At 38.7% G+C, this 15533-nt stretch overlaps 1 protein-coding gene across 14 annotated transcripts in view; it reads left to right on the top strand.

Annotated features, from left to right (window-relative positions):
• The window catches only part of MAGI2 (membrane associated guanylate kinase, WW and PDZ domain containing 2), a 1443575-nt gene that overhangs the window by 1251293 nt on the left and 176749 nt on the right, over nt 1-15533 (top strand). For 12 of the 14 annotated variants that reach the window (XR_004672522.3, XM_063605945.1, XM_034964326.4 and 9 more), the window contains 2 exons: nt 8321-8352; nt 14452-14641. Coding sequence is in view for 13 of the 14 variants with exons in the window: in XM_063605945.1 (XP_063462015.1) it covers nt 8321-8352; nt 14452-14641 (222 nt within the window). In the remaining variant the exon portion in view is untranslated. The remainder of the gene's footprint in view (nt 1-8320; nt 8353-14451; nt 14642-15533) is intronic. The other 2 variants (XM_063605943.1, XM_063605940.1) reach the window with 1 other exon arrangement.

Here is a 15533-nt window from a genome sequence, read left to right as displayed (position 1 = left end):
GAATAGGTAGGAGCCAATTTCTTCAGAGCCTTGTAGGTTTTGTGTTTCATCTCAAGTGTAACAGGAATTCACTGAAGGATTTTCAAGCATAATCAAATTCAGTGACATCGTCAAATTTGCTGTTGTTTCAGCTCAAGCAAGAGAAAATAGGGCGTGAATTACAATGGTGGCCATGGAGGTAAATAGAAGGAGATTTGAAATAGATTTCAGAGATAGAAAAGACGGAAATTTGGTGGTAAGGAAGGAAAGGAAAGGAAAGTGTTAAGAATGACTTTCAAGCCGGGCACGGTGGCTCACACCTGTAATCCCAGCACTTTGGGAGGCCGTGGTGGGCAGATCATGAGGTCAGGAGATCCAGACCATCCTGGCCAACATGGTGAAACCCCCATCTCTACTAAAAATACAAATTTTAGCTGGGCGTGATGGTGCACGCCTGTAGTCCCAGCTACTCGGGAGGCTGAGACAGGAGAATGGCCTGAACCCGGAAGGCGGAGCTTGCAGTGAGCCGAGATCGCACCACTGCTCTCCAGCCTGGGCAACAGAGCGAGACTCCGTCTCAAAAAAAAAAAAAAGAATGACTTTCAGGTTCCTGTCTTAAAAACTCAGAGGGCAGGTGAAATTTCCCAAAATAAGGAACACTAAAGAGTGAAGAGTGGATTTGGGAGGAAAGATAAAAGATTCAATTTCTGTGTTGAATTTATGATGCTTGTAAGACACAAACAACTCAATAAAGATGTATTTAATGTTGGTGTAAAATACCAAACAGACATGTAATCCATCTTAAATTACTATAAAATCTTTCTAGATGGATTTCCCAAAAAAAAACAAACAATGCTATACATTCACATTTTTTTAAAAATGTCAGAACTGAATTTTTCCATTTGCAAGTATTGATTGCCTTCCACATTTTCTTTGCCAATTTTTTACAATGTGCCATAAACCCAGAGCAGGTTTCTCTCTTTATTCCCCTTATCTTGCTCAGAACATAAATAAAAAGCCCTTTGTAGTTGTTAATATTTTCTTCCAGACTCACCTCACTCTGAGTTTTAGCCTTCCTAGCACAATGCTTCCTTTCCTTTATTCCTGTTTAAGGCTTTTCACCTTGCCTGCGTTATTTTGAACCTATCCTTTATGTAGCTGAGTTTATCAGAAGACAATATTTGCAGATTTATCCTTTTTGATAGTCATTGGGATTACTTGAAATGGTTGGATGGCTCTCTCCATAAGGAACAAAGCCAGGGGAGAAATGGCTGTTTGAAAACAATTTTACAGTGTTTCTAAGAAAAACACTTTTATTTAAAAGGTACAGAAAGGATCGTTTTTAAAGCATTGCAGAGAAAGCCTCAGCTCCCCATATTAAAAAAAACAAAACAAAAAAAAGCCACTTTGGGAGGCTGAGGTGGGTGGATCACGAGGTCAGGAGTTCGAGATCAGCCTGGCCAAGATAGTGAAACCCCTTCTCTACTAAAAATACAAAAATTAGCCAGGCATGGTGGTGGGCGCCTGTAATCCCAGCTACTTGGGAGGCTGAGGCAGAGAACTGCTTGAACCTGGGAGGCGGAGGTTACAGTGAGCCGAGATCGGGCCACTGCACTGAGTGACAGAGTGAGACTCCATCTTAACAAAACAAAAAACAACGACAACAACAAAAATGGATTCTGCAGGTCAAAGATGGTAGTTATGTGAAATTTTCTTTGCAAATTGAACGTATTGCTTGGCTAACACATGGTGATGTGATGTTTGAGTACTGGCAGTAGTGTGTCTTCCACTCTTGCTAAGGGACAGGTCTTTTCTTAGCCTAGGTCAGTTTCATTAGGAAAAATTGCCCTTTTACCCACTTCAAGCAGCTTAAACAAATTATCTCAAAGAACTGCAGGGCTTAACCCATTTAATGAATTTTAATGAGAAATACATGAATCAGTCAAAAACCAGAAAAAAAGTGAATAACATTGAACTAGTTCTGATGGAAATTAGCTCATGACTCTGCTGGCTTACATTTACCGAAGGCTAAATTTTTGATGGAAAGCTTAGGTCTGTTTTCCAGGCTGTGGGAGAATGGGAGGATCTTTAAATTAAACATTAATTTTATTAGTGGTATTTTTCTCCATCAAATTAACCCTAAATGGAGATTATAAAAGCCTTGGGGCTTTTTTTCCTCTTTGGGAAACTTAAAAAACAGTTTCTTGTATTGAAAGAGTTTCTCCATAATCCCTGAAATATTTTCAGAAATGTAGTGAGAATGTGAATTCAGTTTATTCCCTACAATCCTTCATAAAAAAGGATAATTTAAGAGGTAGAAAGGTCTGTGTGGGTGTTCAGGTGAGTTTCCTGTCTTCCAGCAGGGCATCACAGGGACTGTGAAAAAAAAATTCTCTCCATTTATTACTTTCTCTTTTTTCTCTCTTACACATGTGATGTGTGCACACTTTTGTTCTCTTTTCACTTTTTTCTTTTATTGCTTGAAAAAAATTTAATTGTGGTAAAATACACATAACATAAAACTTATCTTACATCTCAGTGTACAGCTCAACAATGTTAAGTGTATTCAAATTATTTTCTCTCCTTTTCTTATGTAAAACAGAACACACAGCTTTAGGGCATGGAAATCAGTAGTGAAACATATCTTTGTTTAAAAGTTGTTCCTACTCCTCTTCTGTGCTTAAAAAAAAGAGAACTAGAAAGTGTTTCCCCAGCATCTCCATCATTTTTAGTAACTGCAGAATCCCCTATGAAATACATGACGTTGTAACAGTAATCTTCAAAAGTAGAATCATATGTTCTAGCAAATATCTCAGCTAAAGGAGAAACTATTTCACATTCTGCAAATGGGAGTTCAGTGTATCGACTGGAATACAGAAGGATGTTGAAAGACTTAGTTCTGTTTGGGAAAATTCCTGAAAATCTTGAAAAGTTGTCTTGGCGTCCAGGCGCGGTGGCTCACGCCTGTAATTCCACCACTTTGGGAGGCCGAGTCGGGTGGATCATGAGATCAGGAGTTTGAGACCAGCCTGGCCAATATGGTGAAACCCCGTCTCTACTAAAAAATACAAAAATTAGCTGGGCATGGTGGCACACACCTGTAGTCCCAGCTATTCAGGAGGCTGAGGCAAGAGAATCGCTGGAACCCGGGAGGCGGAGGTTGCAGTGAGCCAAGATCACGCCACTGCACTCCAGCCTAGGCAACAGAGCAAGACTCCATCTCAAAGAAAAAAAAAAGAAAGGAAAAGGAAAAAGAAAAGTTGTCTTGGTGTTATGCCAAATTGACGATATCATGATAGATTAAAGTTGCTCTTCATTGTATTTTGAACTCTTATTTGAATTGGGGTGATTTTAAGAAAGTTCATAATCTTTTTGCCCTGTGAAAATAAATAATAATAAAACTCTTACCACACAAATGCACACCCAGAGAGGGGATCTCCACTTCAGATCTACTGTAAAGACATTGATGTTCTTTCATTTTGGTTATCATGTGTCAGGAAAAGTAAGTTCTGAAAAGAGCCACTCTAATTTGCATCAAGCAGTTTGAAAATGGCCTTTTGTGGCACTAGCATTGGCCACAGCATCCTGTATCGCATGAGGTGACCTCAGTCCAGGATCCCAATGAGAAGGCAGTCAGCACCATGCAATGATCTGTATAGCAAATGGAATGTTCTAAGGTTTCTCAAAATCAAGATTCCTGACAATAAAGGAAATAGTAAATATTTTCAGGGCTTTTTTTTCTGAATGAAATAAATATTACCTGCAGTAGATGTTACTATTGTGTTTTTATTTTAAAATGGTTACCAGGGACATATATAAATTGTTCCCTATATAGGATGACCAGATTTCGCAAATAAAAATATAGAATTCCTAATTAAATTGAATTTCAAACAATGAATAATTTTAATCTGAATAGGTTCCAGAAGTATCAAATAATTTTTAATAGCAGTATTTCCCATGTAGTATATGTCTCATGCTATATATGGAACATACTTACATCCAAAAAAATTACTCATTGTTTTCTCCAAAATTCAAATTTGGCTGGGTATATATTTTATCTGGCAACCATATTTCTGCAGTTCATTAAAAGTTGTATTTTGGGCCAGGCGCAGTGGCTCACATCTGTAATCCCAGCACTTTGGGAGGCTGAGGTGGGCAGATCACTTTAAGCCAGGAGTTTGAGACCAGCCTGACCACCATGGGGAAACCCCATCTCTACTAAAAATACAAAAATTAGCTGGGTGTGGGGGCAGATGCCTGTGGTCCCAGCTACTCAGGAGGCTGAGGAGGGAGGATCGCTTTAGCCTGGGAGGTAGAGGTTGCAGTGGGCTAAGATCACGCCACTGCACTTCAGCGTGGGGTGACCAAGTGAGACCCTGTCTCAAGAAAAAAATAAATTGTGTTTAGTTGACATGTAGATTTAATTTACATTTCAATAACGAAGTCAGTGTTGTCTTTTTTCTTCTGTCATTTTCAAGTACCAGGATTTCCTGCCTAAACAATTTGCAATGTGTGTCTGTTTCTCTGCCCATCTCACTATGCTCTTAGATGCAGAGTTACAAATATATTCTAGTTTTATTTCTGGTTCCAAAGAAGACAGATTTTACAGGTGTAATCAGTTTTGTGCTTTATATTAAAATGCATCTATTTAAAAATAAATTTTAAAAATGCATCTAGTTTCTATATTAGCTACATCTAAATTTTTCCATTTATTCTCTTTTGTTTTATGTTCTTATCCATATTTCATTTAACTTACAACTATATCTTGAGCTCTTTTGCTTTTATCATAAGATGCAAGATTAAATAAATACATTTGCATTTGTACACACACAAATGCACACTCAAACACACAACAAGTTGCTAAGGATAAAAGTCAATACATGATCAGTATGAAAAACATGAGTCAGATCATTATAAAAAAAATGTTAATCCCACCAGAGAATTCTAATATACAGCTTTCTACAGAAGTAGGGGAAATAAAGACCAGAAACTAAAACAAACTATTACTATTACTATTATTTTAAAGAATATGGCTCTTTTTCTATAAACTTGGTTTTATAGTGAAGACTACCTCAACTCAGAAAGGCTGAAGAAAAGGTTTTCTGTATCTCTGTTCCTGTTTCCCTATGAAAATGGGTGAAGAGATGCCCCAAAATTAATATTTTCAGGAGAACCAAGCCTAGCAAAATGCTTAGAATTGAGAAAGGCTAGGACGCCAAGCGAGGTGTAATAGTTTCTGGGTGATGAGGGGAATAGTGTCCTATGATCTGTGAGGCAAGCAGCAAAGGCGAAATTTAGCAAGCAGTTTTTAAATAATCATGCCCAATAGAAATTATTCCATAATTATTATTAGAAATTATTCCATTCACATGGAGTGTGGAGATTCACCACACAATACATGCATATGCAAAACTTCCTAGATCTCAGAAGTCTTATCTTGCTTTTGTGATCTATGTCCTACCAGAATAATTTCAGAAATAAGCTCAATATAATAACCAGCATGTCTCTTCAAGGACTTGACAGTTTTGATTTGGTTTTTAGTGCTTTTTAATTTTAATTGAAATAGACTAGATTTCCTAGAGGGGCCATCCCCACAAAAAAAGTAAGAAATGTGTAGTAGTTTTACCCACAACTTCCCATGAAGTTGAGCGGAGAGTTGGAGTTGAATCACATAGAAAATTTGACCTTCTGTCTTCATCAGGACCAAATTGAGTATATCCAAAATAAATGTTTTTCATTCATCTTAATTTAAATGTTTGTAACATGATTAATAATTTGACAGATAAACAAAAATAGCATTTATTTTTAAGGAAATTATTCTGATGCTCTCTCTTACCATATAAAATTCCTTACTCTGCAGCACGCAACTTCTTTTTAACAATAATTCAGAAAGGGCTACTATTGCTTCAAAGACTGAAGCTTCTGCAGCACAACTCAGCATTAGAAATATTCCAGAAACTGCCATCACGTGAGCAGTAAAGGAGCCCTGGGTTGCACCAATGGTCTGAGGTCAGACTGAATGAATCAGCCTTAGAAGAATGAGGAGCCCAAGTACCCATAATGAAAGGCAGTCAAATTAAACGCCCCCTCTCCTTGTCTCTTCTTCACCAGGCTCCTGCTTACACCATTTTAGTTCTGACACCATAACTCCTGAGACGGTAGATGATTATACATTTTCTATAGGAGGGAAAATCATCTTTCAAGATAACGTCTCATGTGGAGATGAGAGCACCATTAAGAGGAACTATTTTCCATACCTCTGTATCAAAGTCTAAGAATCCCAGCACCTGTCAGACGTGAAATAGCAAATACTCAAAGTCTGTTTGGGCATTGCAGGAAGAAGGTGATGACACAAAGAAAGTAGAGGAAATCATTGAATATTTTGACATGGTGAAAATATATAAATGACGTCTTTTCGCAAAAGTGCTATTGCTGGCAATTCCGTAAAACAGCAAATAAATTTTATACTTCACTGAAGACAATGGTTAATCAGCCAATAGGTTAAAATTTGTTTCACTTTTAAACTCATGGTCAAATTGTTTTCATTGGTATTTTATAGAATGAGTCAAGGAGATAAATGTATTTATTTATATGTAATTTTTACTGTCAACTCTTTCCAAAAAGGATGCGATTAAATCCTTATGAACCACACATTGAACAGAATTTTTTTATTAATTGGAAAGAGAAATAGTGAACAGCATATGTAAGACAGAAAGAGAGCTAATTTTACCAACTTCTTGGGTGAGATGGTTATTACCCCTAAACATTAAGTGTAACTCTAGGTTCTAAGGAAAGCTAAGAAACATGATGGATTATATAGTTTAACTTTTTTTTTTTTTTTTTTTTTTTTTTGAGACAGAGTCTCACTCTGTTGCCCAGGCTGGAGTACAGTGGCGGGATCCTGGCTCACTGCAATCTCCGCCTCCCGAGTTCCAGCGATTCTCCTGCCTCAGCCTCCCAAGTAGCTGGGATTACAGGTGCATGCCTCCACACCTGGCTAATTTTTGTATTTTTAGCAGAGACAGGGTTTCACCATGTTGGCCAGGCTGACCTCAAACTCCCGACCTTGGGTAATCCGCCCGCCTCGGCCTCCCAAAGTGCTGGAATTACAGGTGTGAGCCACTGCACCCGGCCTAGTTTAATTCTTTTCATAAAATTAATCATCACTTATTCACAACAGTGCATTGTGGTGCAATTTGTATTTTTGCCATGCTGAGTTGGATTCCTTAATGTGTGTAGGTAACTATGTGTCCCGATTTCTACAGATATTTCCTACAAATGGAAATAGGAATAGTTGTCAACTATGCCCATTTTGAACAAGTCTGTTTTAAAGATGATAAACATAGTATGTGGCATGTTTTCAATATTCATTTTTATTAGGGATTTTATCAGAAACTACCTTATACTAACTTAAGTGAAAATTGTTGAAAGAAGGAAGATATATGAAAAGATATGATTTTGTTCTATGTGCTCAATTAAGTTTTGGATTGTTAGGACCAGCATGTGGCAGTGCCCTCTCCCTCTATTTTAAGCTTGTTTTATCACCTTTTAAAAAATTGATTTCATATGCTAAAATAATATTTTTTAAAAGGGAGTTAATCTATCCTTTACTTTTAATTATCTTAATCATTTGGATCACAACAGGGTCACTCGAATCATTATATTTTGTGATAATACAAAGAGATCAATACATTGGGTAAAAAAGGCTTCCATGATACATGATTCATTCAAGTAACAAACATTTTGAGCTCTTCACACAAAATGTTTGCTAGCACTGGGGCACAAAGATAGAAATCTGCCCCATCTCAGTGGAGAAACACTCACAAAAATTTATAGTGGAACCTAATTGATAATGTAGGCATATACGTTATTTTTAAAGTTAGGAATAATGAAGGCTTATTAATTGATTTTTAACCACATAAAGCAGGTAAATAAAACAACCATTTCTTATACCAAGCAAAGATATTTACCTTTGAAATCAAAATGTATGTCAATATCCTCTCTCTCTTTCCCACTAAGGCTGTGCAATAGAAATCCCTAAGGGTGACTGAGTTTTGAGCCTTGTCAAGCCCTGAGCATTTGATACATGTTCACTTGCCTTCTCTGTGCCTTAGCATCTTCAGTTGCCAAATAAGGAATGTTCTTAGAATCATTAATACAATTCCAATGAAATTATTTGATTTTGAGCTCCTTGAAGAAAACGATACAGCCAGGCAGAAGTTTTTGTTATTGTTCGCTATTAACTAATTTAAAATCAATTACAATTATCTTAATATCGTGCCACCCATAAGTGGCAGTCGGTAATATTTTCAAAGTTCAAATATTGTTTTCTTTATTACAGGTTTCTTTTCTCCATGGAAAACTCCAAAGCCTGTAAGTTGGAATTATTATGCTTCTTTCTTTATTTCTACTTACTATTGCAATTTCATTTAATAAAAGTTGAATTGGGTGACCTCAAAATCTCTTTCAACTCTAGGAGTCTGTGATGTAAAAAAAAATAAATCCTCTGTGTCCTTTTGTCTTGTACCTGTCCCACAAGTACATGAGTCACTCACCTTACCTTCCTATAAAAACAATTCTGCCCTTTTAAAAAATATATACTTACAAAATGAACATTAACACTATGCAGCCTAATGTAATGAAAATACTTTAGAAACCTTTTGTTTTTCTCCTGTCCACAATACAATGTAGTCTTCATAACATGGAATTTTTAGGAACAATACAAACTATAGGTCCAGAAGTCTTGACCTGCAAATTAAATCTAGTCCACAAAAAATTTAACTCTGTATATATTTACATTTACATTTTAATGTATGCAGAGCTACATGTGTGTGTGTGTCATGTGTATATATATGTTAGCTTTGTATATATGTGTATATATAAAATAGGTATGTGTATGTATACATATAATGTGTGTATGTGTCTTTGTGTGTATATATATGTATATACATATACACACACACATACACACACACGTATATTTAAGCTCTGTATACTGTATATATATTCTGCCAAACCTGACAAGCACTCAAAATGGTGCTTCTGAATCTTCTTCAGATACTGGAGATCTCTACCATCATCTGACCACTATAGGCCTACGAAACATGCTAAAATGTCTGCGCCAATATAGGAAGCTGGTGGGTTTTAATAATCTTTTTGCAGAGCTAGGCTAGCCAAGTTGGCTTACCAGTTAGAGGTGGTCTTCACTTGCAGATAGATTGAAACTATTAATTGCCCAAGTCCCAAGAGCTGGGGCTGGTTTTCTGGCATCCCATTTTATGTGTTAGAATACTCGGCCCTAACTGGGATATGTGAAACCCATGACTGGAAGAGGCTGCAGCAAAGCAGAACACTCTCACTAAGCAGGACCTCATTTAGGATTTGACTCATCTGGTCCACAAAGAACATTAGATGGGAAAACCAGTCCTATTTAAGCTTAGCAAATCACTTAAGGATGCATGTGATTTTGAAAAGAGATACTTTTAAATGTTTAAAATGAAATTTGGTTTATCTTAACCAATGTCTAAATAGTTCCTTCCTTTCACCACCAAACTTAAATCTGTGCTCTGTGGTTATACACATCTTTATCTAATTCAACAAGGAACCTTGCAACCTCATCATGGTGCTACAATTATACAATCTAGTGATTTCCTTATATGTACCACATTTATACAAAATTATGTCATTTGGTATAAGCATTTGCTGTCATTGTAATTACATGCATAGTCAATAATTCCAAAAATTGTTTTATAGAACTCAATGCACAATTAATCCTGAATCCATGTATTTCTACAAAAGCTAGGGCTTGGACTTCCACGGCATAGACAAAGGAAGGTAGAAGGCTGTAGATTTGATGTCTTCCATGTATCTACCAGAAACTCTTGAGGACTATAATGAGAGGAAGTGTGGCATTAATGTACTTGTTTAGGGTGCTGGTACTAAAGGCATTCTACCTGGACTCAAGTTTTGCTTCTTTTCCTAACAGATGACTTGAGCTAGCTACATAAGCTATCAGTCTCAAGTTCTATATCTGTAAAATGGAGATAATAACACCCCTCTCACATGGTTATTGTGAGGAATTCTATGAGTTAATCCATGTAAGGTGCTTAAAACATGTTGCCTCTACATGTTGAGCTTGAAAACATTAACTACCATCACCACAGGAAGCAGACCCTCCATTCATGAGCCTTTACCAAGTCACTGTATGAAATGAACATAGTTGACTAAACTATTAATCAAAACAAGTATATAACAATATACCCACAGTATGTAGGTTTATACACCTGTCCTCTGAGTGTGGCCCTTATTGGGCCTCTCTTATTCCGTCCCACTTTACTGGGCATGGACACCTTGGGACTGGACAAGAGAGGCCCAATAAGAAGCTTGTTGAGAAATAACCACGTGGCCGGTAACACAAACTCTAAATAGGTGAAGGCCAGGAAGACGCTAAGTAGAGTATTGATGATATCTTGGGTCAGAATAAGGAAATGTTATATGGAGTGAGCTCTAGCTTCCTCCTAGTCCTGTGTGACTTCCTGAATCATTTCTGTCCTACTGATTCACATCTTATGCTATTCCATGTCAAGATAGTCACTTCCTGTTGAACAAGTAATATGCTAAAATAGTGAGTTCTCATTCTCTCCATCTGGAAAGGATCAAGTGCATTCTTCAAATACAGAATCAAGATAAATGCCATCATCTTCCAACCCTGCCCAAAATAGTGAGGGGGATGATTTAAACTACCCTACTTTCTACAGTAAGAAAACAGTTTCTGGACAGAGCATTTCATGGGAGTAGGGGAGAGGGGCCTGCCTCATTCATAATCTCTCTACTCCCTGTATGCACCCTAGAATCAGAAGCTGAGGTTGAAAAATCAGCCACCAGCATGGCCAACATGGCGAAATCCTGTCTCTACTAAAAATACAAAAACTAGCTGGGCATGGTGGCATATGCCTGTAGTCCCAGCTACTCGGGAGACTGAGCGGGGAGGATCACTTGAGCCCGGGAGGCGGAGGTTGCAGTAAGCCAAGATCATGCCCTTGCACTCCAGCCTGGGCAACAGAGTGAGACCATGTCTCGAAAAAAAAAAAAAAAAAAAAACGGCCACAGCCATGAACAGATTGTTCTGTTTTACTATTTGATGCCTGGGTGTGGACTGTACATCCAGGCTGCTCACTGATATTTCAGTGGCTGTCCTTTCATAAAGTTGCACAGACACCCATTCATTCACCAAGGCCAGCAGAGATACAGACTTCTCTCAGCTATAGAAAACAACTTTATTTCCATTTGTGCTTATTCTAGTGAGATGTTTATAAACATTGGCCTGGGTGTGGACACCACTGGGACTGGACAAGAGGGGCCCAAAAAGAAGCTTGTTGAGAAGTAAACACCTGGCAGGTAACAAAAACTCTAAACAGGGAAAGGCCAAGAAGATGCTAGCTAGAGCAAGTGAGGCCCATCGACCTCAGTAAGGAGACAGGATCAGAATCCAGGGGGTTCATGAAGGTAGAAAGGAGCACACAGTGAGTATCCCAGGTAGAAAGCAAAAGTCCAGAGACCAAAATGTCTAAGGAAGGAGGGAAGAGTCAATGGATTCCACCCCTCAGAAGGTGCAGTCAGGCCAGCACACCAGCCCCAGGTAAGGGGATGACCTCTGACCCCAGGGCAGGTGGTTTGCCCCATGGTCTTCTGGGTAGGAGCCACCAGGTAACTCCATTTAGGAGGGAGCAGGGCAGGAGGTGGTGGGGAACAGAATAGTATGTCTGCTTTTTCTTGGGTGCAGTGATTTTCTGCTTTACAGCCTTTTAGGAAACCCTGACAGAGTGACTCAAGAGTTAATGAATGTCACAACAGGAAGTTGTGAATGCTTTACTAAGCATGAACTGGACTCTTGACTAATTCCCCAATCTCTGTGCTACAGAAATTGTAGAATTTGTCAATCTGCCATGGCAGCCTTCCCAAACAGTGCCCAAAGCATTACTTGTTCTGTAGATTTAAGATTGTTTTTAGAAATACCAATATTTCATGTGAAGCATGTCCAATGACTACATGAACAATACATATACCAGCAAGACACATTTGGGTATGAAGTAACCCTCAGTGGAATATGGGAGAAAGAAATAGACATTTGCTGAAGCCCTGTGATGACAAGTGGGAGAGTACTACAGCTCCCCAGACCATATTTCTAATTTATTTACTTTTTAGTATTTAGTGTCTTATATTTGAAAACAGAAGGGATAAAGTCACAGCTAGAATGCATCCACATGCTGCCTAAAGTCAGCTAAAGTGAAAAATTACCGAGGATATGCCTTTACCCACAAATGTGGCCTTCCACATCATGGCAAGTTCACCCAGAATGGATGACCAAGGAAACCCAGAATAGCTTTCTGTATGAATTTTGCGATCAAATGAATTATGAAGTACATAGTTAAAGATTTTTACAAATGGGAGCACAAGCCCTTCTGAGCAGAAAATTCACTAAAATTTACTAAAACTCAAACCATATTTAACAGTTATTCCCCCTAGTGTGATATTATATAAACAATTACTTCTGTTAGAGTTATAGGGTGGTTCTGACCCAGGATCTGCCACTGGCAACTGCTGGACCTCAGACAAGCCACTTACCCTCTCTATGCTTCTAGAGATTATGTTTCACAGGAGGAAATTGAACTAGACTAGAGGTTTTCCATCCTTGACAGTTATAGAAACTTTGTTCAAATGAAATCTTGGGCAATAGCCCACATAGAAAACAAATTAAAATGAAGCCAGTCTTATTGAAGGAAGGGTCAGTGACCCATTTCTTTTCCAGTTTGCTGGCTCAACATGAACCCCTGCCACAGTCCCAGTCCCAGGTGGGCAGGGCAGGTCCCTGGTGTCTCTGGTGTTACACAGCACATGTGCACAGTTTAAAAAACACTGGAGTATATGGCACCTCACATCCCTTCCAGCTTGAAAATATTGATGATGGACAGACCAGAGGTGGAATCAGAGCCCCGACAAAAATATAGCTAGTGTGAAAACTAAAGCAGGACGGTGCCATAGGGGACAGAAAGTTACAATCCTGCCAAGTTCAATGTAGTGTATATCAAAACTGTTTTTTTTAAGTGGCCATATTTTATTCACTCACTAAATGTACTTTTTCTGAGTACTAACTATGCACTGGTAATACAACAAGTAGAAAGACGCAGCCCTGTTTGCGTCTGATCTGTTTGAGACATGGCTGGGTAGACTCGTGGTAATCACAGTTGGATGTGAGGAAGTGGTGTGAGGGGTAGGAGGGACAGGGCGGTCAGCAAGAGCCCTCTAGGAAAGGAGACACCTCCTCTGAATCTAGTAGCTAGGTGAAATGAGAGAGAGGAAGGAAGAGTGGAAAATACATGTAGAAAGAGAAATGAAGTATGCAAAGTTTCAGAAGCAGAAGAGAACTGGGTGGGTCCTCGGGAATGAGAAGCCAGCCCATCAGCCAATATGAGGAAGGTGAGCAGACCCAGGCTCAAAAGGAGCCCGCCATGACCCTCTAGGAAGTTTGGCCTTTGTCCTGAGGACCATGCATACTCAGAGCAGAGTTTCAGCAGGAGGGCAAACTAGTCTAAATCTTACATACGCTGCCGGTCTATTCAAAGCAGGAAAGAAAAATTGAGTTTGAATGAGGCATCAGTTGATGAATGAAGGTGAAGTTGGCAGTGCCAATAGGTGGTCTCAGGGAGTCTGGCTTCCTCCTTGATAAAAAATGGTATTAATCTCTGCCTTCTCTATCTTATGGTGCTATGGTGAGGATCCAAGAAGATCACGTATGTGAAAGAACATGATAAACTGGGAAGTACTCTGCAGGTCTTTAAATTATAGAAGTAGCAACATCAGTAGCAGCATTCTGGGGGAGGAACCACCAGATCCACAGTAAATGAGGCTTCCTAGGAGACTTTGAACAATCCCTGAATCCTAGATGGTTGCATAATTACGTCTAAACTGAGAGGAAAGCGACTGAATGCTCAAGCGTAGGAAGTTGTTGCGATATGCATAGGTGTCAAATGAGTATATGCAGACGACTGTATCTTCTGCTCCAGTGAAAGTGATGTAATATGTTGAAACCATCTTAGAAAAGGAACAACTAATACCATACATTTCTAAGCACCTACACATGAATCATCTTGAGACACATTATCTTTATCTTATAGGGGGAAAAAAACAGAGAAATTAAGTGGTTTGCCAAAGATTACTGGCTAATTGTTGACAAGGTTATGTAAGTTATAGATAAGTTTGCATTCAAAAGTCAGGCACCACTTGTATTTATAACAGTTTATGATGTTGTCTTACATAGACATAAAATCTTTTCTTTCAAGGAATTTATGCCAAAGTTTTACCCATCCCCTGGAAGAAAAGTCCACAAGGCAAAAAAGGTTAACCTAAAGGTGACAAGAGAAATAGCCAGGAAGAATTTGTCAGTCATTTTCTCTGTCCTCTGTCACTTTTCAGATAATGGACCGATGGGAGAATCAAGGCAGTCCTCAAACGAGTTTATCTGCTCCGGCCATACCGCAGAACCTGCCCTTCCCACCTGCCCTTCACAGGAGCTCCTTTCCTGACTCAACAGAGGCCTTTGACCCACGGAAGCCTGATCCATATGAGCTCTACGAGAAATCTAGGGCCATTTATGAAAGTAGGCGTAAGTGAAAGCCACATGAAACAAGGGTACATTAATAATAGCTGAGGCCCTGCCAGGAGATATATTGAGGCTGAATGATCTGGCATGGTTTTATATTCTGAGTTTCAAAAGTGTTTCAAGAGCAGAGCCAGCTGGTCTAAAATTATCTTAGAAAGCCTGTTGACTCTAAAAGTAGGTTTATTATATCTTTTGCCTTATATTTTATCTCCTACTTTTCTTCCCCAAATCTCCTGAAGAAAATCGGGAATATATTTTTGGGGGTTGGGGGGTGAGGTTGCTGGTTTTGTTTAGGTTACCAAATACAGAAAAGAAGTGTTTGGCTTTTTTTTTAATCTGTTTAATCTGATCTTGAGCCTAAAGCATAGATCTTTCTTAGAGCCTTGAATATAGCCATTTAAAAAGTTAGGACCTTGAGTAAAATGTCAGCCAAGCCTTCCCAGCTCACAAGCATGAAATCAATTGGTTTCGAATGCAGTACTGATCTAGGTGCCAATCATCTCTGCCACAGTTTTCTGCTTCTCCTTCCGTGCAGTCAGGCACATTTGAACATTCAGTCTTAAAATATCGTGTATGCACTTGTCACCCTATCTGAAGGTCTTTTAAAATTGTTGTACTTTATAAACATTAGAAAACAAGGCTTTTAATATTGCTTGCACCATTGTTGTGCTTCTTTCTACCATCTTGCAAGTCATCTCCACATGTTAGAGGACAGGAATCTCACAGTATCAGAAGAATCTGTGTATTAAATGATCAGGAAACCCAGCCTCGTAGAAGAGTTTGGTCCCTGGCGCTCCCATTACGGTCTGCTGATTTCCTTTGCTTCAGTGTTCCACCAATGTCTTGTTTCCAACTTTATCATCCGTAGCATGAATAGCAAGTTTTAAATCGTGTG

This window comes from Pan paniscus, chromosome 6 (assembly GCF_029289425.2).
Source record: "Pan paniscus chromosome 6, NHGRI_mPanPan1-v2.0_pri, whole genome shotgun sequence".
Classification (NCBI taxonomy): Eukaryota; Metazoa; Chordata; class Mammalia; order Primates; family Hominidae; genus Pan; species Pan paniscus.
Note: the sequence above shows the minus strand (reverse complement) of the source record. Positions and strands in the feature narration are given on the sequence as shown.